At 30.6% G+C, this 23,424-nt stretch overlaps 1 protein-coding gene and 1 long non-coding RNA gene across 4 annotated transcripts; both read left to right on the forward strand.

Moving 5' to 3' along the window:
* The first annotated feature begins 5,350 nt into the window (after positions 1 to 5,350).
* On the forward strand, positions 5,351 to 17,143 carry LOC123197822 (DNA ligase 6). 3 transcript variants are annotated; one of them, XM_044612239.1, is made up of 19 exons: positions 5,360 to 7,820; positions 7,922 to 8,039; positions 8,183 to 8,264; positions 9,213 to 9,315; positions 9,415 to 9,511; positions 10,305 to 10,407; positions 11,058 to 11,183; positions 11,459 to 11,506; positions 12,658 to 12,755; positions 12,857 to 12,922; positions 14,148 to 14,307; positions 14,401 to 14,508; positions 14,662 to 14,711; positions 15,374 to 15,408; positions 15,554 to 15,615; positions 15,693 to 15,854; positions 15,950 to 16,038; positions 16,490 to 16,589; positions 16,668 to 17,143. In XM_044612239.1, exons 1-19 carry the CDS (start codon positions 5,534 to 5,536, stop codon positions 16,974 to 16,976), a joined length of 4,203 nt encoding a protein of 1,400 aa, XP_044468174.1. In that variant the 5' UTR covers positions 5,360 to 5,533; the 3' UTR covers positions 16,977 to 17,143. The 3 variants fall into 3 exon arrangements, 2 of the variants coding, with proteins under 2 accessions (XP_044468176.1, XP_044468174.1); XR_006497928.1 differs by lacking the exon at positions 16,668 to 17,143 and having other exon boundaries at positions 5,353 to 7,820; positions 15,950 to 16,132; XM_044612241.1 differs by lacking the exons at positions 14,662 to 14,711; positions 15,950 to 16,038; positions 16,490 to 16,589; positions 16,668 to 17,143 and having other exon boundaries at positions 5,351 to 7,820; positions 15,693 to 15,834.
* A 1,011-nt stretch (positions 17,144 to 18,154) lies between these two features.
* On the forward strand, positions 18,155 to 20,841 carry LOC123197572. Its single transcript, XR_006497885.1, has 2 exons — positions 18,155 to 19,348; positions 20,075 to 20,841. It is a non-coding gene; the product is annotated as an uncharacterized LOC123197572 (long non-coding RNA).
* The last annotated feature ends 2,583 nt before the right edge of the window (positions 20,842 to 23,424 follow it).

The raw sequence follows: 23,424 nt of genomic DNA on the forward strand, positions 1-23,424 counted from the left end.
GATATTGTGGTTTTTTTTTTTTCTAACGAAGAATCTCATACAAACTGTTTTGTTTATCAATTTTGTTATGTCTTTTTATGCAATTTAATTAAAGTTTGATTCAAATCAAATTAAATTAGAATAAGATAAAACTTATTTTCATGTAAGTTTTGTTCATTTTCAGCTCAGATTTATCAAATATATACGATCACTAGTTTGTGTTCAATTTATTTTTACAATTTAAGAGTTTGTGATTGGGTTATATCTAATTCGAATTTATGTGAACAAACTAAACTTGACTCAATTTCACGCGAGATATTCAGCTAAGTTCCCTAAATAACATTATTTTTTTAATTTTTTGTAGTAACATCAATCGTACATGACTTTTATTTAAGTTTAGGCTTGAGTATATTTTTTCTACTACCCCTTTATCTTGTATATGAGTTAATATTTATGGCGTTTTGTGAATCCTCCTGTTTTAAAATTCTGATGGGATGGGACTGAATGGTCCAAACTGGTTGAATAGTCAACCTTCAACACAGTTTTGAATAGTGTGAAAATTGTTTTTGGAATTAGACTTTACTAACAATTAAAATGGTTGGATTAAATAAAAAAGGGATATTAACTCTTTTTTTTTTTTGCCACAAAATAAGTTTACCTGTATATATATATTATATTTTTTATAACTTAAATATTTTTATTATTTTATATATTAAAATACTTAAACTGTTTTTATCTTCAATCTTATAAAAATTCATATATATATAATTTTATATAAAATATAATTTATTATTATTTAATATTATAATTTTATATTATTATATTATTTAATGTTGTGATTTTATATTGTTATATTGTTTGATAATGTTATAATATGATTAGAGTATTAATAGTTAACGAAAATTTAGGTTTGGATAAAAAAACGAAAAACAAGTTGATGTCATGTGCTTTTAGATCAAAAAACACGTGAAGAACAAGTTTGCGAGGACCCCAACCCTTGCTGTTAATGTTGACGCCAAGATTTGATATTAACGCCAACTCATTTTTCATGTGCTTTTTAATCTAAATTTGGATCTTTGTTAACTTATTCTCAATTTTAATTTATCAATACTTCAATTATATTATAACAACATTAAACAATATAACAATATAAAATCATAATATTAAATAATATAATATGAAATATAAATTAAATTTTACAAGAAATCATAAATATTAATCTTTATAAGGTTGAAGACAATGACAGTTTAAGTATTCTAATATATAAAGTAGTAAAAATATTTAATTTATAAGAAATATAGTACAAATATATAGGTGAGCATATTTTGAGACAAAAAATTCAACATCTCAATTAAAAATTGAAGTGATCAACATAAAAAAAAAATTATTTTTTAAAATTATTATTAGAATTTAAACATAAACCCTCAATATCCCAATTACAAATCAAATGGAACAATATAAAAATATTAATTTTTTTAATTATTATTAGAATTTAAACATAAACCTTCTAACTATTTGAGCATATAATAAAAGAGTAATGTTATGTGCATCTATCTGAAGTATATAAATAGGTATATATTTATGTCTATCATCATATAATTGAATATTATTTTATTATTAATTCAAATCACCTAATCATTTGATGACATACATCAAATAGGTATATATTTATGTATTTAAAATGAATACACATAATTTTATTGATAATCAAAATATGCATACAAAGAGATCTTTTATATATACACACACACAAAAAAAAAACTTAATGAAATGATTGTTTATTTTTTTCTTATTTCAAAATTATTCAATCAGATACTGTCATATAGACCTTGTTAATAAAAATGCGAATTATTCACATTTAATTCATGTTTTAGACATGTCATGCTGAATTTTTGAACTCAAAATATGTTGAATACATATTTTATATATTTCTCGTATCAAAAACATATTTTTACTGTTTTATACAATTTTCTTTTTTATGAATTTTTAAAATACAAAAATGTTTTTTATATTTTCTATTAATTATCATAATATCATAATTATATAAAACAAAAAAAAAATCAATTTTTTGTCATATAAATTCTTAACACGTATTTTATATTTTCTATGGTATTATAAAGGTATTTCATGGATCTCTCATACGCACGTAGTTTTCTTAACTCAAACATTAACAAATCATAATATTTTGGTAGTGATTTGATAAAAAAATTCATGAAATGATAATTTAAAGTTTATTTAATAGTCAATTAGATATTTTATATTTGATAAAAAATTATGAAATGACAATTTGTAGTAATAATTTAATCTTGATAATATATTATGTTATATTAAGTTTATTAGTCAATTAAATATTTTATATTTAAATTATTGTATTGATTTCAATTAGAAGATCTATGAAAAATGTTATAATTATAATTGATATTATCGTATTTTTAGAAATATATTATTAACGATGTGTTATATTAAACTTATATATACACGTTTCTTATCATTTTTATATCTGAATTTTTTTACCCTTTTTTATAAGTATATTTTTTACTATTTATTGTATTATACTTATATAATTTTCATTTTATTTTTTTCTCGTTCTCCTATTTATTAACTAAGCATATAAACCGGTATACAATCAATCTAAGTTTATTTTGAAATTAAAGTAATTCATTTTATAAATTAATGATAAATTATGTAAAAATTATTTTACATAATATTTTCAAATAATATGATTTGACTTCTAATTGAACCGCATTAACTCCCTCCTTAGATCGATATTTGTCATTTGATATGATTTCAAATAATATATTTGTCATTAAAATTTCCACGAAGAATTGTTTTGCCTCCACCGTTCATAATTGTGCCGCCATGGCATTAGTATGTTCACATTTGTTTTCTTCGTTTGGTGGAATCCACCGTATGGTGTAAGGTGGTGCATTAATTGCTTTCCTTCATTTGGATGGAAAGTCAAAATTTTGGAATAGTTTGTCATCGAATTTTATGATTTATTGATAATTATATTAATTTTATATTAAAAAATCTAATTAAATAAAAAATTAAAATAAAAAAAATGTAATCATTTAATATTATATAAAATGTAGTTAGATGTATTTAAATTATTTTATTGAAAATATTATTAAAAAAATTTAGTGAGATAAAACTTAGTGAAATAAAAACAAAAATCTTTATGAATAAGTCTATAAGGTTGTTATTAGATTGTGTTTATTTAACATCAATCGTTCAACTTTATTGAAGCTCGTGAGTATAAAAGAACTTTAGTAAGAGATGTTTAATTTTGTTTCTTTTAATGTATCGTCTTTTAATTTAGATAATACATGCTACATTTGTTAGTGCATGCCCTAATAACCATTCGTGTTATCGATTTTAGCGCATTTTATCTTATATATATATTTGTAATAATTCATCAATAAAAAAAGAGTTTTTTTGTTTATATATATAAAACTATTTTTTTTATTTGCATTAATATAAAATATGTATGTGAAGTGTCTGGATAATTCACTTAAAATATAATATTAAATTATCGAATTGTTCTCTACAGACGTGATATAAGTTAGATAATAATATCACATAGTTGTCATATTGAATGCATTCGTTGAATATCATAAGATGATATTAGTGTGAATGACGATGATTGTTATATCATTAAAACATTAGTGTAGATTAATAGTTAGTAAACTGTTTTTCAAAATGTGTGTAATAACAATAAGTCACATGGTTATTAAATCATACTCAATGACTTATCATATGATTGTACTAATGTGTAAAATAATCTTTTAACTTGAGACATCAAGGTTTGATTTAATACGAATGCATGTGATTCATATGATGTATAATATATGAGACTAACCATATTCCATATGAACATGTCATATTGGTCATACGCTACTTGTATGTAGAGACGAATGATGATCAAGATGAGCTCTGTTAATTCGAAAAATATTGGATTCAAGATATCCACTCACTTAATTCGAATTTGAGTAAAGTTCGTTTTCATGTGGGCTTAACTCAAATTCGCCAAGCTTGTAGAAACACTAGTTTGTGTTCAATTTGCTTCACAATTTAAAAGTTTTTGATTGGCTTACACTTAGATTGAGTTTATATGGACCGGCCATACTTGACTTGGTTTGCATAAGATGTTTGGCTTCTCTCCCCTAAATAACATCGTTTCTTTTATTTTTTCGAATAATGCGAGTCATGCACAACCTCTATTTGAATTCAGATTTAGGTTCGTTTTTCTTATTATTTCTCAATTCATATTCAGATTCATGTTTGTTTATCTCATATTTATATATATTCACTTGAATAAAACTTATTTCATACTTAAACAAACTTATTTTAAATCTAACCCTAAGTCTGTCCGTGATTATAATTTCACTAGTATAGGAATTAGTTCGGATGATAGTAAAGTCTTCCATAGACCCTGTGAATGATAAATTATAACAACATGAAATTAATTTCACTGGTTGAATCCCCACCCTTCAATACAAACAATTTCCATTAGACTGAAGACTGTTTTCAGAGTTAAACCGGATTAAAAATTTAAATGGTTGCACTGAATAAAAAAATCGAATTTGATTTCATCAATATAAAAAAATCGAATTTGATTTAATCAATATAAAAGAAAAATTATTATTTTTTAATTATTATTTGAATTTAAAAACAAAACCTTTAACAATTTCGAGCGAAAAAAAATTTTAAAAATTATGTATATCTATTTTAAATATATATTTATATGTTATTATACGATTGAGTATTATTTTATCTTAATATTATGTATATATATTTTTGGTACATAACTATCTAATTATATAATGACACATCAACTATATACATAAATAATATATTAAAAATATGTATACATATTTTTATTGTTATTTTTAATTCAAAATCATTTTATCACTTGAATACATATATCATACACATCATTCTTATTATTATTGTCTCACTTCAAAATTATTTAATCACATGTTATCATATAGGTTGGTATATAAATAATTTAAATTTATTTTGAAATTAAAATAATTTATTTTATATATCAATTATAAATTATATAAAATTATTTTACATATTATTTTCAAACAAAATGATTTACTGGTTGAATTATATTGAATCTTTAACTAGATCGATATCTATCATCCAATCTGATTTCCAAAGAATTGCTCTTTGTTGTAAATTTTATTTGTCTTCTTCATTAGACCGATGTTTATCATCCGATCTGATTCTGAAAACATTGCTCTTTACAGTAAATTTAATATTTCTATTATATTCATTAACTTATAATAAAATTTAATGATTTATTTGGACATTTCATTTCAACTAAGCCAAACTTTTGTAACCACAGTTAAGGATCCGGGTACGGGTGGATCTCCTCAACGGTATCCTGCCCGTTTCCATCCCCTTTTGGCGCCATCTAACTTCCCCCAGCCTCTAATGGAAGCCCTCTGAATCCACTCTTACACATTTCAAGGTTCTATTTGCACTAATAACAATCAACCAAAATGCTTCCTTTCTAAATCTCAAATCCCTGTCGCACTTTCATTCCATGGCCTGTCACACTTCTTTGAACAAAACCCTAACCCTAGACTCAACCCAACTCTTCGTCTCCACCCAATCCTCCTCTTCCAGTCTCCTCACTTTTCCTCCTATTCCACCCAATTTCCCTCCCTCCAAACACATCCCCAAAACCCGCTTTCTTATCGATGCGTTCCGTCACGCCTCCGATTTCTCCGTCTCTTACTTTCTCTCTCACTTTCACTCTGATCACTACTCCGGCCTTTCCCCTTCTTGGTCCAAAGGTGTCATTTTCTGCTCTGAAATTACTTCTAGACTTCTTATTCAGGTTCTTAATGTTGAACCTAAGTTTGTATTTGCATTGCCTATTCAACAACTTGTTGTGATTGATGATTGTAAGGTTGTGCTTGTTGAGGCCAACCATTGCCCTGGTGCTGTTCAGTTCTTGTTCAAGGTTCCTTGCAAGAATGGCGGTTTCGAGAGGTATGTTCATACGGGTGATTTCCGGTTTTGTAAAGCGATGGTTTTAGAGCCTGTGATGAGTGAATTTGTGGGTTGTAATGGGGTTTTTTTGGACACTACTTACTGTAATCCGAAATTCGTATTTCCGTCGCAAGAAGAGAGTGTTGAGTATATAGTAAATGTGATTAAGAGAGTTGGAGGTGAATGTGGTAATGTTTCGGGGGAGAGTGTTCTGTTTCTTATTGCAACTTATGTGATTGGAAAAGAAAAGATTTTGCTTGAAGTTTCAAGAAAATGTAATACGAAGATACTGGTGGATGCTAGGAAAATGCAGATTTTGCGGCTTTTGGGGTATGGAGAAAATGGTGTTTTTACGCTGGATGAAAGGGAGAGTGATGTTCATGTTATTGGATGGAATGTGTTAGGGGAGACTTGGCCATATTTTCGGCCAAATTTTGTGAGAATGAAGGAGATTATGGTGGAAAGAGGGTACGCTAAGGTTGTTGGTTTTGTGCCAACAGGGTGGACTTATGAGGTGAAGCGGAATAAATTTGCAGTGAGGTCTAAGGATTCCTTTGAGATACATCTTGTGCCATATAGCGAACATTCAAATTTTGATGAGCTTAGGGAGTATGTGAGGTTCTTGAAACCGAAGCGGGTTATACCTTCTGTTGGCATGGATATTGAGAAGCTTGACAGCAAGCATGCTAATAAGATGAGAAAGTATTTTGCTGGATTGGTTGATGAAACAGCTAACAAGAAAGAATTTTTAATGGGTTTCCAGCGTGGAGCCCCTGAAATTGGTGATAAAGATGAAGTAGGTGGTAGCTATTGCCTAAATGAGGAGCTAGACAAAGAGAAAGAGACGTCACATGAAATGAAAGCAGATGATAATAGCAATTCAGGTGTGTTATTGGATTCCTCATCTTGTTTGGTAGAACCTGGCTTACAGGATCTTTCTGTGATAGATGATGAGGAGTTAGAGAGAATGGTCCAGGAACTTCGTGATTGTTTACCTGCATGGGTTACTCGGAACCAAATGTTGGATTTGATCAGCAGCTCTGGAAGGAACATTGTTGACGCAGTTTCTAATTTCTATGAACATGAAACTCAATTCTATGAGCAAGTAGCTGCCTGCACAGCTTCTGTTTCTGCAACCCAGACCAACTCACTTAATGATTCATTGTCAGCTAACGCTAAACATTCAGTTAAGAGCATTCCTCTTCTAAGTTTGAGCAATCTTCTGGGTAAAGACTCCAAGTCTCCTAATACAGAGCGTTCAATTAAGAGCAGCATTTCTCCAGGAAAAAGGAAGAAAAATATTACCAGTAAGCCAAACAAAAAGGTAAAGAAAACTTCAAAATATGAATCTAGTGGACCAAGGCAGTCTACAATCACAAGTTTTTTCAATAAACATTTGCCTAACATGTCTCATGGTGGTGGGGTTGAATCAAAGTCACAGCAAAGCCCTGAACATGAAACTACTTTGCCAAGTGATGCTACCAAATCGTACAGAGAGGAGATACATCAGTTCATTAAAATAATAAATGGCAATGAATCTTCAAGGAGTTATGCTGCCACCCTCTTAGAGAAGACAGAGGGAAATGTTAATATGGCCCTGGATTTATACTATGGTAATCATGAGGGTAATCTTGGTGAGAAAGAAGAGAGGTTGAAAAATTCAGTTGAGTCCCAATCTTGTACTAACAACTGCACTTCTAACCTGGAAAAAGACATGTGTGAGACTAAGGGACTGGAACGGATCTCAGATATGACTGTTCAGACACCATCGAAAGAGCCTATGGATTCAACTCTTGTATCACTACAGCTTGAAAAATATAATCCTATAGAGCATGGTTTGTGTCCCTTCAATTCAAAATGAGTTTACTGAATTCATTATATTGATATTTATTTCTAACTATTGGCAATTCTGCATAATACTGGGATGTGTATGAAGCATGCTGGAGGATTGGTCAGCCAGCTCCGTATATTCACCTTGCGCGGACTTTTGACCTGGTTGAGGCTGAAAAAGGCAAGATAAAAGCTATGTCCATGTTATGCAATATGTTTAGAAGGTGTGTCACCACAAATTTCTTGTCCTTTTCCCCTTCTCTTCAACTTGCCTATTTTTTCACTATAGATTAACAGGTTACATACTTACATTGTTTATTTGCTTAATGTGGCTTGCCACTTTCTTGTAATTATCTTTTTGTTGCAGTTTGCTGGCTTTGTCACCTGAAGATGTGCTGCCTGCTGTGTATTTGTGTACAAATAGGATTGCTGCTGACCATGAAAATATTGTGAGTAAATATCTTCCTCTCATTTTAAGGATTGTTTTTATTGCTTATTTGTTTTCGTTTCTTAAAGAACTTCTTGCTCCCAAGTTCTAAATGCAAAAAGCTTTGACTTGATAGTTCTTAATTTGACTATCTTTGTTCTGGGATAATATTTAAAGAATAGGCATCTTTGATTTGTGATACAATTACTGAACTTACTTGAACTGAAGTTACAGTGAAATGTCTTGGCTTATGTATTTTTGAACTATATGGAATTTTGTTTTGCTTTTTCTGCTACATATCTGTTCTAACAACTAATATTTAACATGCTCTTCTTTCCTCTGAAATATAAGTGGTGGCTATGTATTAAGCATATTCTAGGTGATTTTTTTTTTAATTTACAACAAGGATATATTGTATCACTTGTCTAAATTAATCCTGTTGGGACCAAAAAAAAATTATTACTTTTATGTAGGTCATCATATGTGATAGTTTAGCAAAGCCAAAATGAAACTAAAATTGCAACTAATTCTTGGTAGAGATCTTTTAAAGAATTTGAAGATTCATGACTAGATTCTAGGGATTATCTATCAATATTTATCTTTTTGATATATTAATTGGCTACATTATTTTATTTATTCAATTAGATTTGTAGTTTAGTTTTAAGGATTTTTTTTAATTTGATTGATTGTTTTTGTTTAGGTTGTTTCCCTTCACTTAGAATAAGTTGAGGTGATTTTTTTCACTACTTAATTAATTTGAGAATTTTACAAACCATAAATTTTACTTCACTCTTTTCCATAGCCTCCATATGCTTCCTTTCTTTTTAAATTCTCTCATAATGTCTTTGAATAATGCATAATACATGGCTTAAACAAATAAGGTGTAGGACTCTGTGATCAGAGAGCAAGAAAATATTTTTTTATATGGGTTTTAGCGTAATATATAATTATGTTGCAAAAAATGATGCAGGAACTAAACATTGGTGGAAGCTTGGTCACATCAGCACTAGAAGAAGCATGTAGGACGAACCGATCTAAAATTAGGGATATGTACAATAGGTTAGGTGACCTTGGTAGGAACTGATTGTGATTATTATAATTTTGTTTTTTACTGACTTATTTTCTTATTAAATAAAAATAGTCTTCTAATAGGAAATCTTTTATGGTTAAAGGTGATGTTGCTCAAGAATGCCGACAAACACAAACTTTACTTGCACCTCATTCTCCCCTATTTGTTAAAGATGTATATTCAGTGCTTCGTAAGATAAGGTATGAATATTCCAATTTGGTTTTTGGTTGCTGGCGAAGTATAATGCAATAGGTTTGATGCTTTGAGTACTTGTTATGATTGTCTTTTGAAGGCATTAGGAATATTTTATAGTTGGTCTGTATTTGTTGATACTCTTGATTAGTCAAGTGTTTTGTCCAGGTTTTGTTAACATGGTATTTGAGCAGGCCTCTAGCAACTCACTTTTTGTATTTAAGGTGTTAGTATGTAGAGTGAATTTAAAGTTTACAGAGCATTAGTTGTCATTAAGAATTCTTTATAAATAATAGTAGTGCATATCACAGCTTTAACAAATGAGAAAACACAATTTTGCCATGTGTTAATTTGGTGACGGGCAAAGGATTTTAGTTTTTGTGAAGCTCATCTTCTGAGCCACCCTGTAAAATATATGTCCATTGAAAAATAGTATATTTCTTTTTTTATTTTCAAAAGTGAAGGAATTTCCTATTGATATGGAGGGGATGTAAAAAAAAATTTGAAGAGGCTACCCAAAATATTCCAGGCATTGCCTGGGGATACGTATGTGGGTCACCTTGCCTTTGGGCTGAAGTGCTGGCTGTAGTTGGATTAGTTCACCTCACCCAATGCTAAAACCTTCCTGTTTTGCCCCTTGAATTTCTTATTGCATATTTTTGTTATGGTGGGCCCAACAGAGATTGATGTTTAATAATTATACTACAATATTAGACTTGAGAACCTACTGTTATTGCAAGGAAGCTCTTGTCATGCTATTTTGTTATTTTGTATTTCATTTACTTATAAAGTATTCATCAGTGTACAAACAGGCAGTGGAAGTACTGGACGAAAGAAAAGCCTTATTGTGAATCTCATGCGTTCTTGTAGAGAAAAAGAGATCAAGTTTCTTGTTAGAACTTTGGTAAGATGTTTGATTTTTTTTTTTTTTTTTGGGTATTTTGATAAGTTTGTTGGAGAATCCAGGTTCTTATCAATGTGATATGTTTTTTCTTTTTTAAATTTTGGCTGGGAAAAGTTAGAAACCATATATTAGAACGAAAAACTGTTCAATTGGAAAGTGTCCCCTCAAAAAAGGCAAGCTATCCTAAGAACCCCCAAAGGTTCCAAAATCTATAAAAGACGTGTAATGTGGCTCCCGTCCTAGAACATTAGAAACTTTTACTCAAAACCTATGCAAAAATCTTTACCTAACTAGGCAATCGAAGCTTCCCAGTTGTGTTAACCCAAATAAGTTGAATAAAGAAGAAATAATCTATCTGGAACTCCATAGTGATAGACACTCAAACGGAAGCCTAAAATTTTACTTTAGTCTACATAGACAAGACATCTTCCCCATTAATATCTTTTAAATTCTCCTATTTCTTTCCACCCATAGAACTAATAATTGCCATGACCCAACAGTTCTGCCTACCAAAGCAATATGTCTCTCTCTTATAAAGCCAAACATTGTTTTTGTTATATGTTGATGGCAAGTGATTTTTTTTGAGTTCTTTAGAGTGTTGAGCTATTTGTCAAAGCAACCCAGCTTATGAAAATATTTTTTTCATGTAGGTCAGGAATTTACGTATTGGAGCAATGATGAGAACTATTTTACCTGCATTGGCTCAAGCTATTGTTATGAACTCTTCCCTTAACTTTCCCGAAGGAACAGTAGATAATTTAAAGGAGAAGCTTCAGGTTTGATTTCTATTTTTAACATATGCTGATGCTTTGAAGTCCTATTTTCTTTGGAATATGTCAACTATCTTTGTAAAATAGCCTGTGGTACTGAATTAATCAGTTTTACTTTAATATTGGACCACTTTTCTGAATAGCACTATGTAAACAGGTTTTCATGTTACGAACTTTACCCTTCAGTTTCTGTATGTATTGACGTGGCTGTTTTAATCTACTTAACTTTTCCTTGTGATAAAGTACTTTTTCTAATATAATATGTTTCTGTTATATGTTAGTGCCTTTCTGCAGCAGCAGTTGAAGCTTATAATATACTTCCCAGTTTGGTAAGTTATCTTGTAATTGGCACTGAAGTTCTTTGTACTCTTCTGTTTTATTCATGCCTTTAGAGAAGACTTTTTTCTGGTACTTAGGTAACTTGCTAACAAAAAAATAATGGGGTGTGCTTTCCAACCAGGAGGTCAGATTTTGAAGGCCTCTTTGGACCACCTACTTTGTTTATTTATATTTAGAAATTTCGGGATCCCAGAGTCATAGGGTATTGGAATTTCCTGGATCCCTGAGTCATAGATTCTAGTTGTGTTCTGATATAGAATGCGGTCTGTGCACCGAGTGGTTTGTGGGTGTTAATTACAGAATATATGTGTCTGTGCATTTGTTAGTCAGAACAATATTTTAGCCTGCTAGAAGTAAAGCGGTATAATTGACAGAAGCTAAAATGTGGAGCAAAGCACAAAATTCTGAAAGAATAACAAAAACATACACATTATTAAAGCAAACAACATGAACTAAACAACTAGGAAGTGCTAAATCTGATTTCTTTGTGGAGGTTCCTGAACCAGTAAAATAGCAGTGTTTTTGTATACAAAAAGGCAAGAATGTTTTAATTTGTAAATGGAGGACATTAGTTACATCAAGTGAAAAAAAAATGTGTTGAAGATCAAGAGAAAAGATTTGGAGAGAACAAAGGAGGCATGAGCAGTAAGATGATTTTCCTAGTAATTTTTCTTTTCTTTTTTAATTTCTCTTGATTTGCTGTGTTGGTTTACTCCTTTGCATCTATGACTGTCATCTGTAATGTTTCTTTGGCAGTCTGTTTACTGGATAATTGTTATCTAGAGAAGTGTTACAGCTCAGGTTAAGGGTTAGATTAAATGAGGATTTGTTCAATGCCTTACTATAATTTAGAAATAACTATTCTAATCAAAATGTAGTTTATTATTATGTTTTTACCATGCATGTGTTCATTTTCTGAGTGCTTAAGAAATTTGTTCTGCATTCATATTGTGTTATCCTGAATCTTCCTGTATTTAATATTCTAGATTTTGCTTTATTTTTCGTAATCTTCTCTTCCTTTTTTTTCCTTCTTTGAGGCTTGTCTCATTTAATCCTGAACATGTTTGCTATGATACTTACATAGCTTAAGATGCCTGCCCCATGTGTGCCATGTAACACCGTATGTTTCCACTGTTAATAGGATGTGATCATTCCCTCTCTCATGAGCAAAGGCATTGAATTTTCATCATCAGCTTTGTCAATGGTTCCAGGAGTTCCTATCAAGCCCATGCTTGCAAAGTATAATTTTTTATGATTGCTTGTAAGTTTAATTATATCATATCCTGAAGATCTGTACTAAGTGTACTTATGCCTGATTATTATGGTGTTTTCTGTGGTAGAATTACCAATGGACTTCCACAAGTGCTGAAGCTCTTTCAAAATAAAGCTTTTACATGTGAATACAAGTGAGTTCCCCTCTTAAACATAATTGTTTTATCTAACTTGTGGTTTTTTATACCCTCAAAGTTCCTTTCATTTTTTTTTTTTGGAATTTATCTACAAAAGGAGACATGCAACATTTACATGTGAAGTGTAAGTCAAGAAAAGAAAGAAAAAAGGATATAATTCTGTCCATTTGATGGAATATTTATGAAAATCCGAAATCATTGGACTTGAGATTTTTAACTGCTGCAGATCAACTTTTCTTTAGTCCATGATGGTTATAACATTTGCTGATTTAAGAGCAGGCAATACAATCTTGTGTGTTCCTTATTAAAAAGAAAAAGAGAATATGTTCTTTGACAATTATACATATAAGAAAAGAGGAATTTCAATTCTTGCTGTATAGCTTCCCTGCCTTATTTCAACAAGCAATATGATATACATTGTGACAAAAAAGAGATTATTTTGTAGGAATTAGTGTTGAGCTCCAGATGACATAAACAATTTTTTGGAAGACTTTTTATTTCCAATAGTATTAACCAAATATCTGGCATTTTAATGCGATCGACACATTTTGCAAAGTTGTGTGATGAGGCTCTAGTTTATCTTTATTTTAAAGGTGTAAACATTTTTCACTTTTATCATTTGTCTTTCCTCAGTCTTTTTATTTAAATAATGAATTTTCTAGATTCATGTGTGTGTTTCTTAAGATTTTGATATTCCTTTCTTTCTCTCCTCTTTTTAGGATTTCTCAAAAACAACCCCTAAAAACTTCCATATGCGGAGAAGAAAGTCATTAGTAAATTTGTTTCAGAAATGAAAGAATGTAACCAGATGGAAGGAGATAATGAGCTTGTGTTATTCAAACTTTAACGATCTAGTTTTCTATCAATTATATCTATTTCATTGAGCCCTGGGCTTAGTGACAAATAATGAGCTCTTCTGGTATTTTGATCACCATATCAGATAAAATTGTTCAACTTGAAATTTGCAGTATTGTTTCTAGTATATTATTGTTGCTTCATTGTTGGAGTTTTAAGGTTTTCACATGTGCTTTCTCACTCTTATTTCTTTTTCTCTTCTACTGAGATAAGTTGTATTGATATTTGTTTTTTCCTTGATGTCAGAGTTTCTTCAGAAGAATTAGTTTCTTTATTCATTGAGTAGATTATATTGAGCCATTTTTTATTTTTTTGCTAAATCACTGTAGAAAATTCAGTGGATTGGTCAATTTCTGTAATTTCTCAGATATGATGGTCAGCGAGCCCAAATTCATAAATCATCTGATGGCACTGTGCGCATTTTTTCTCGAAATGGGGATGAAACAACAGTGAGATTTCCTGATTTAATTAGTATAATTAAGGAAGCTTGTAAACCTGCTGCTGTGTCTTTCGTACTGGATGCAGAGGTCTGATTTTCTTGCTGTGATAGGCATATCATTTCATTGAGAATTGGATTTAATTGCTACCATGTATAATTTAACAGTGCCTTTTGGTGTCAGGTAGTTGCTATTGATAGGAAGAATGGCTTCAAGCTCATGTCTTTCCAAGAGCTTTCTTCAAGAGAGAGGGGGAGCAAAGATTCCTTGATCACAGTCACTAGTGTAAAGGTATGATATGTTGTTACGAAGTTGTCGACAAATAAGAACCACAACAAAAATTTGAACCTAGTTATGCTTGAATTTGCTGTACGTTGGGTTTTTAGTGGTCTTCTCAAGTTATTTAATATTCTGAATTTGTTTTCTGATGTTCTTCTGATGCAGGTTGACATTTGTGTCTTCGTCTTCGATATAATGTTTGCTAATGGAGAGCAGTAATTAACTTGAACTCTCCCTGTAACTACTGATTTTTCTAATGAAGTGCATGCCTACACACACGCGTGCACATGCATGCATGTATACAAAGAAGACAAAACTGATATGCAGTGTCAGTTTGACAACATAAGCTATGTAAATTCAGATAGCTTGATTTTTGAGCACATATTTGTGGTAGAGAATTCTACTTGTCATGATCTATGTGAAAAAAAGGTTCACAAATGCAACCAATGGTATTTTTGTTTTATGTAAAAAGGTTATACCAATATTGCTGTTACTAAGTTAATCTTTGGACTCCATATGGGAAACAGCAGGTTATACTTCTCTATTTTTCAGATATTGTTGAATGATGAGAATTTTAATTTACATATCCGACCTCCCACAAGATTGCTGTAAGAGTTAGTTTGATGTGAAATACAAAACTTAATGATTGATGCTATGTTACGTTAATCACCCATAATCTGTTATCAGTGGTGATCATCATTCTTATACCAGGCTATTATTTTTAAAAGAATATAGAGGGTCGTTATATCCATGTACTGCCACATTATTGTTTGTCAGTTCAAAGCCGTAGAAAATAACTTGGGCTTTGTTTGTGCATTTGTAAACAATTGGTGTTTATTTCCAAGTACAAGGTAGCTAACCAAGTTTCCTGTTACAGGCTGTTGGGTTGCAGTCTCCGTCAGAGACGAAAGTGTATGCAATTTCTTGTCTTTTTTAACTGGACAGGAAGTCCTTTCCTTCAAGTTTTCTTTTTTGAAGAGATACTTTTAATAATGGAAGTTCTGCATTTAACTTTTTCCTTTTTTCTGTTTTGATGATCGCATCAAAAAAATTTCAGGCTTGAAAGATTTGCTCTGTGATGAAAAGTTGGGTTATTTTGAATATGCAAAAGAAATGACTGTAAGTATTTTAATCTTACCTTTCGAAATAATCCATCTTTGTGTAATGTGTGTTTTAAACAGTTTCCTGCTTTCTAGGTTGAAGCAGAGGATGCTATTTTGACCAGCGAAGACACATTAGCTAAGATGAATAATTTTCTTGAAAATGCACTCCACTCTTCATGCGAAGGGATTATGGTTAAATCTTTAGACATTGATGCTCAATATTCTCCATCAAAGCGCAGTGACACGTGGTTAAAGGTTATCTATGTGATTCATGTCTATCTGATTCTTTCCCCACCTCGGCAATAAAAGGAAGATGATTTCTCTGATGGAGACTGTTGTTTGCTGTGTAGGTGAAACGAGACTATGTGGAAGGATTGAATGATTCTCTAGATTTGGTCCCTATTGGTGCTTGGCATGGCAATGGGAGGAAAGCAGGATGGTTATAATCTCATTTCTCTCTTTTTTTATAAGTTGCCGGTGGTTTTGAACACTATTTTCCTGCATCCACGAAGCCTCATTTTTCTGTAGTCTAGGTGGTAGAAAATTATTTATTGAAATTTTGAGAATGTTTGGCAAGTGCTGGGAAATGGAGATGCCTGGAAAAAAGAGAAGGCAATCGGTTGTCATTTTAATTTATCGTGATCATTGATGTTACCATGTGAAGTTTTATGTGTTTGTATATGTATAAATTTCTTACAAGTAATACTATATATTCAAATAAATTATATAAACCGGGATAGTAACATCTGATTTAGTGATTTTGAAACGAGAAAAAAAGTAAATAATCTTATTACCCAATCATAAACTATAATTTCAGTTTGTATAATTTGCTTGTACGTATAGTTTTATTTATTTTTTATTTTCTACTTAGCATAAAGCTCATATTGCAGGTTCAGTCCATTCCTCATGGCATGTTACAACCCGGAGACTGAGGAATTCCAAAGTGTGTGTCGAGTCATGTCTGGATTCTCTGATTCCTTCTATGTGGAGGTAAACTGAGGGTGTTTATAATTATTTGTTTATATTCTTCATTAGCTTAATAATCCCGGTTCCAATATGGACTTGCAGATGAAGGAATACTTTTCTGGTGACAAGATCTTATCAAAAAAGCCATCTTACTACAGAACAGGTGAGGTCGCTGATACCTGGTTCTCTCCAGAACTAGTTTGGGAAATCAGAGGTGCAGATTTTACAGTGTCACCAGTGCACCAGGCTGCTATAGGCTTGGTTCATCCATCCCGTGGCATTTCTATCAGATTTCCTAGATTCATACGCACCGTAACTGATAGAAATCCGGAAGAATGTAGCACATCTGCAGATATAGCTGAATTGTTTCAATCTCAGACTCGGAAGATGGACTTGACTGCCAACGCCTAAATGTCGTCCATAGTTATCACACAAGCTGTGCTTAGTACAAATTCTGTTGTACAGTTTGTAGTGAAGCTTTGATTGTACAGGATTTACAGGATTGGATACAAAAAATGTGGTGCTGGCTTTGTAAAATTGTAGAAACATTTGCAATATATTCAGTGCTTGCATGATTATACTGTCTCCTAAATTTTGCTCCCTATTTAAATATATTTTGAGGCTAACTGGGAATTATAAATGGAGTTTATGATAAGAGGAAGAAAAATGTGGGAAATTAATTAAAATACTCGTATTGATGTCATAAATAGAGGTGGATATGAATTTGGTTGAGTTTAAACACTTTTTAGTTTGAGTTTGATTCGAATAGAAAATGGTTAATTCGAGTTCGTTGAGTTAAAATTAAAGGTGGTTAGAATAAAAAAATGATTCAATTTGGTTTGACTTGAATTTATGATTCAAATCGGTAGTTGGGTTTGGTTTGAATTTATGTTTTGAATCGATGGTTTAAAACCACTATTTAGGGCATGAACTTAAGTTAAATCGAGTTATAAATTTAAACAATTAATTTGAGTTATGAATTCAAGTGAAATTAAACCATGAATTTAAAACATCAATTTCTAGATATAAATTCGAACTGAACTTAAATCGAACAAAGTCGTACATCTTTTAATTTGAGTTTGACTTGGCTTTAAGAATGAATCGAATTTTTCAATTCAAATTTGACTTGAATTTAAATTAAATAAATTCAAATTGAATTAAATTAAGTTGAATTGGTTCCCAAGACCAAGTTGACTATGTTCAGATCCAGCCGCAGTTATAATATACTTAACCAACAATACTATATGTATATATTTTTTATACACAATATAAATATATAGATGATATTTTATTATATGATTAAGTATTACTAGAGGCGTCAATTAGATCGGGTTGGCCTACGACTTGCTTCCAAGGCATCAAAAAATGGGCAAGTTTGCTATTGTAGTATGTCGGGTTGGGTTAGGCCTTGAGCATAGACACAAGGCCTGTGGGTTAGCCTATTACTGTTTATATAATTAATAAAAATATTAAAAAATTAATTAATTAAATAATAATTATAATAAAAAAATTATTTTTTTAATAAAATTAATCGACCCACTTAAAACAATGGAAAATAGTCAAATATACCATTGTAGTATATAGGGCAAGTCTTAGGGTTTAAAATTTTCATAGGTCGCCTGTCCGAAGGTTCTTCATAGTGTGGGCCCAAGGCCCAACATGAGTGTTCGATGAAGGTTGTGGAACTCCCAGTTTCCATTGGTTGGTACCTGAAATTACATGGCAATAAGTTGACTTTTTGGCATTCCAGACAATGAGTGCTGTGAATATTACTAATGTCACTGTTTCAGACAATCCGGCGCCGTTTTTGAGTCCGTTTCAGTTCGAGATCTCTTATGAATGTGTCACTCCTCTTAAAGACGGTGTTCTTACCTTTCCTATGTTTCTGTGAGAGGCTTGTGTTTATGGTCTGGTTTTGATGTGTTTTATAATTTAGGTACTACAAGCAAACGATTCATCAAAGTTTGAAGCTTATGTGATAGTTTTTGTTGTGTTTAGAACATTAGATGTTATGTTTTTGTTGGTCTGTGAAATATTATTTCTTGAAAGTCCCCAAAATGGTTTGGATTGAGATCACTTTGGACTCTGAGATTTTTCTTTTTTTATTTTTGGGTTAATGGGATATATTTAGTTAGATTACAAGTGCAAATTCATTTATGATCAATCTCAATATGTGGAATCCGATTAAGCCGTCTATTATTGACTTGCTGTTGCTGTTTGACCCGTATCAATGAAGTATCCTTGCATAAAAGCCTAATATGATAGCTATAATGATTCAGTCAAGTAATGATTGGTCATACTTTCGCAATAGGTTTGTAAGTAAACTTGTGAATCCAATGAAAACACCTCTTTGGTTATGTTGATTGAATTTCTTTCTGGTTATTATTAAACTCCACCGTAGTTGATGGAATCTGTTGACTGAAAGTGTTCTGGAGCTGGAACCCAATTGGTAATATCTGGCACCAATAAAAATTGTATCATAATGTTTATTTATTTTGACTCCACTTCAAACCATTACTGCTGACACTTAGTGAGAAAATGATTCTATTGTTAGTGACCTCTCCAAAAGCATGTTAATTGATGTTTCGGCCCTCATCACAACATACTTCTTAGTATGTTTTTATATTGGTTCTGAATTTGTATGTAATCTGTGACCTTTTGGTTCTCTGTTCTCTTTCAATTTGCAGTGGCCTTAGAGACTGAGTTTGAGAGAAACTGTAATGGTGTTTGTGCTTGTGTCAGGGAACGAACTTCTATATGAGCTTGAAGGCCATCTTTAAAATGTAATAGTGTTTTTGCTAACTTAAATATATTTCTGAAGCAAGACTATGGACTTAGGATAGGTTTTATGTTCCCTTTTGGTCTCCCATTTTGATTACCATAGCAGCAGTAAACAAATTTCTGTGTTTTTTATTCATAATGCTCCTTCAGTATCTTTGTCAATTTTCAATGAAGGTAGGTTTCTTTTTCTTATTATTGCCGCTGATTATCAAATACATTATGCTTACTGTGTCCATTGTTGTCTGCAACTCAGAGTGATGATTTTTGTATCTTCCTCCTACTTGATAATGTATGCATAGTTTTTCTGATATTCAGTGTAGCCCAAAGTTTAGTTGCTTTTCCAGGTTCTTTTTATTCTGAATCTTTTATTTTAGGTTGAGTTGGCCTTCAACCAATTTTCACACTTTTGCTCTAAATGTGGCCTATTTTATTATGGGTTATAAAATTTGCAAATGTTTCATAATTCTGGAGCAAGTCTCTGGAATCCTGCCAGAAGCCAATGTCATATAAATTGAATAAACATTCTTGAAGGCTAGAAGATAGCCAATTAGTCACATATAAAATTGCTGTGTTTTGCTTACAACATGTATTTCTTTCACTCACTGTCTGACAGTATAGGGGCTTGTTACGGTATGTTATTCTGTCAAAACTAATTCTCTTTTTACTCTTCACGACTCAGTAAATCTCTTTCTAGATTTTAGCTGTGTTGATTATGCTATTAAATGCAGATTTGGAGTGGAAACTTATTTATGTGGGATCTGCTGAGGATGAAACTTATGATCAACAATTGGAAAGTGTCCTTGTTGGACCTGTCAATGTTGGAAACTATTGTTTTGTATTACAGGCAATTTTAACTGAATCCTTGCTCCAGTTTGTTGTTCAGATTTGTTTGACATAATCTCATATTGTACCCTTGGTTGCATACATTGCAAGCTGATCCACCAGACCCATTGAAGATATGAGAAGAAGATATTATTGGTGTTACAGTGCTTCTGTTGACGTGCTCATACCTTGGCCAGGAATTTGTCCGAGTGGGATACTATGTAAACAATGATTATTAGGACAGGCAGTTGAAAGAGAAGCCTACCCCGAAGGTTTTGATTGATAAGGTCCGGAGAAATATACTATCTGATAAACCCAGGGTCACAAAGTTCCCCATCAATTTTCATCCTGAAGATGGTGAAAGAGAGGAACTGCCTCCTCCACCTGACTGCCCTGATGAAACCGCTCAATTGCCTACCTCACCTGATCAGCCTTCCAACAACTAGGTATTTTGATTTTAGCAATTATAGGAGCAATATATTTTCTGAACTTCCAATTTATTATAATTTTTTTAAATTTAGGTGTCTTACTGACTTGATAGAACTTCATCTGAAATTCAACTTGCCAATGGAACGATGCTTTTATTTTTTTAAACAGCCAGATTGAAATATTGTAAGTGATGTTTGATGAATGAGTTGAACCTGGTTGACTCTGTTGTCAATCCATTGTTTTACTGTGTTAGTCAGATTTTGCATTCTACATTGAGTTTTCCGTCAGTACTAATAGAGGCTAATGATATGGTCTCGTAGTGTTCCAAGGTAATTTTGTACTTTTTTTCTTTCTCTTTACCAACCATTATTTACACAAATCCAATCTTACTGAGTAATTGTTTGGAGTGTGACATAAACTGACACTCAAACTCAAAACAAGAATAACATCTCAAATCTCAAATGTTAACAAAACTGTTAGAGCATTAAAACTTTCAAGATAAAAATTTGGGTTCGAATTTCTATTATGCATATAAAATCTTGATTTATTTAGTATAATAATTGTGGATCCAATTATTATATTTTGAGTTTATCTATCTAACAAATATAAGTGAAGTCTTCGGTTATCAATAAAAGAAAAAATAGTAATATCGCAACCAAATTTAAGTATTTCAGCAAAAACTATCTGGAAACCACTTCATCTAATTCCTTGGTGCCAATTCATCCCTTGAAATCATCGTATTATCAAGTCGGTAATAAAAATTATACTATAATTATAATTATAATTATTTAGTCTGTAAATATAATATTGCCAAACATAGAAAGCCTCATCAATTGCTAAAATTTCCAAAAGAGTGATTCTCTATACCCTAAACTCTAAAGCCATCATCCATCCCAATCATAAGAATTTTAATTTTTTTTTTTTTCAACTGTACTCTTATCATATTTAAATACAATAATTGCTATTATTTAATTATGGGAAAATGTTTAAGAGCATCACATTTTTACAGAAATATATTATGTCTCACCTTATTCAAATCAGATTATTAAATTATTGGATTAAAATCAGTTACTACATATTTGGGATAATCTATGAATAATATGATTGTTAATTATAATTACATTTTAATATTTGGAATTATTTATTTTAAATTATAATTACTTTTTTTTTCAGCCTTAATTTAAATAGTAGAAGAAACTTTTTTTGAATTATTGGATTATTAGTTTTCATCAGTTCAAAAGAATAATGTTGTTTTTAATATTAATAATCAACTTTTTAAATTTATTTTTTAAACAGTCATAATTACATTGTGTGTTTTATAATTCAATAATCATAAATTATACTAAAAATACACTAATTAATTATTACATAATTAATTTTTTATGATAATAATTTATAATCATGTAATTATAATATAATAATAGGGGTGTATATGGTCTGGTTTTATACAGTTTGAAAGCATTTCTAAACCAAATTGAAAAAAATGATTTGAAAACTTTTCAGACCAAACTAAATTGAAAAAATACAGTTTGGTCTAATTAAGATTACAGTTTTAACATATTAAAATCATTCAATTATAAATATATATTATTTAATAAAATTAATTGAATTATAGTTTTCTAAAATATAATATAAAAATATTAAATAAATATGAAACATATATACAATATAATGTAAAAAAAAGAAAAAATAAATATGAAAAAAATAAGTTGTATTCCTAATTATTTATTAAAAAATTCTATTTAATATAGAGTTATATATATATATATATTTTTTTAAAAAAAAAAAAAATATAATTTATGATTTAGTTCGGTTTGAAAAATGTCCAAACCACAATCCAAACTAAAAACTATGTTTGAAAATTTTATCAACTTAAATCAAACTATTTCACAAACAAAACTAAATCAAGCCATAATTTTAAATGATTCAATCTAGTTTTATAGTTTGAACCGAATTATGCACGCCGTTATACAACATTCATAAACTATGTCAAACTGATGTTATATCAAAATACTTTGGGATGTTTGAAAACCAAATTTAAATGCAAACTCAGTTATTCAAAAAGTAGTGTTATATGCACAACTTTTATGCATAAACAATGACATATCATCATATGATTAAATAGTTAAAATTTAAAGATAAAACAACATTAAATCATACAGTAACATATTGTTATTTGCATAAAAATATTATATATATAGCATTGTTGTTATTCAAATATATCAATCTAATAGCTTAGAAATTATGTCAAAACTCTAGACTCATCCTCATCCTCATCCTTAACTATGTATATTATAAAATTTATGGCCAAAGGACTATTTCTCACCAAGTTTTAGCATACCCATAATCAAGGTTTAAATAACCGAACCGGATGATGAACCGTTTTGAGGTTTGGTTTTGATCGAACCGGTCAGGCCGTTTTGACCGGCCGGTTCAATCGGAATTTTAGTTTATAACTTTTGCAACTTCAAAAGAAAAAAAATTTTGGATTCTAATAAATTACTAGTTCAACTGCTAATTTATTCATTTTTTTTCTTGCTTTATCACTGATAAATTTATTGGTTCGAAACATCTTGCATATTGTGTTGCATGATGTTTTCCCATTTGATAAATTTAGGTTAAAATGACAGTAAAATATTAAAATCAAAGAGGATTGCATTGGATGTCTTTAAAGGGTTTCCAAATGAAGAGTTTTTTTCCCCAGGCTAATCCCTAATGAATAGATTACCAGTAAAAGATCAACACTCTTAACTCTTAAAGCACTTTACATGATAAAATGTTGAAAATAAAATAGCCAAAAACCAAAATACATATTTATATTATATTC

This window comes from Mangifera indica, chromosome 15, assembly GCF_011075055.1.
Source record: "Mangifera indica cultivar Alphonso chromosome 15, CATAS_Mindica_2.1, whole genome shotgun sequence".
Lineage (NCBI taxonomy): Eukaryota > Viridiplantae > Streptophyta > Magnoliopsida > Sapindales > Anacardiaceae > Mangifera > Mangifera indica.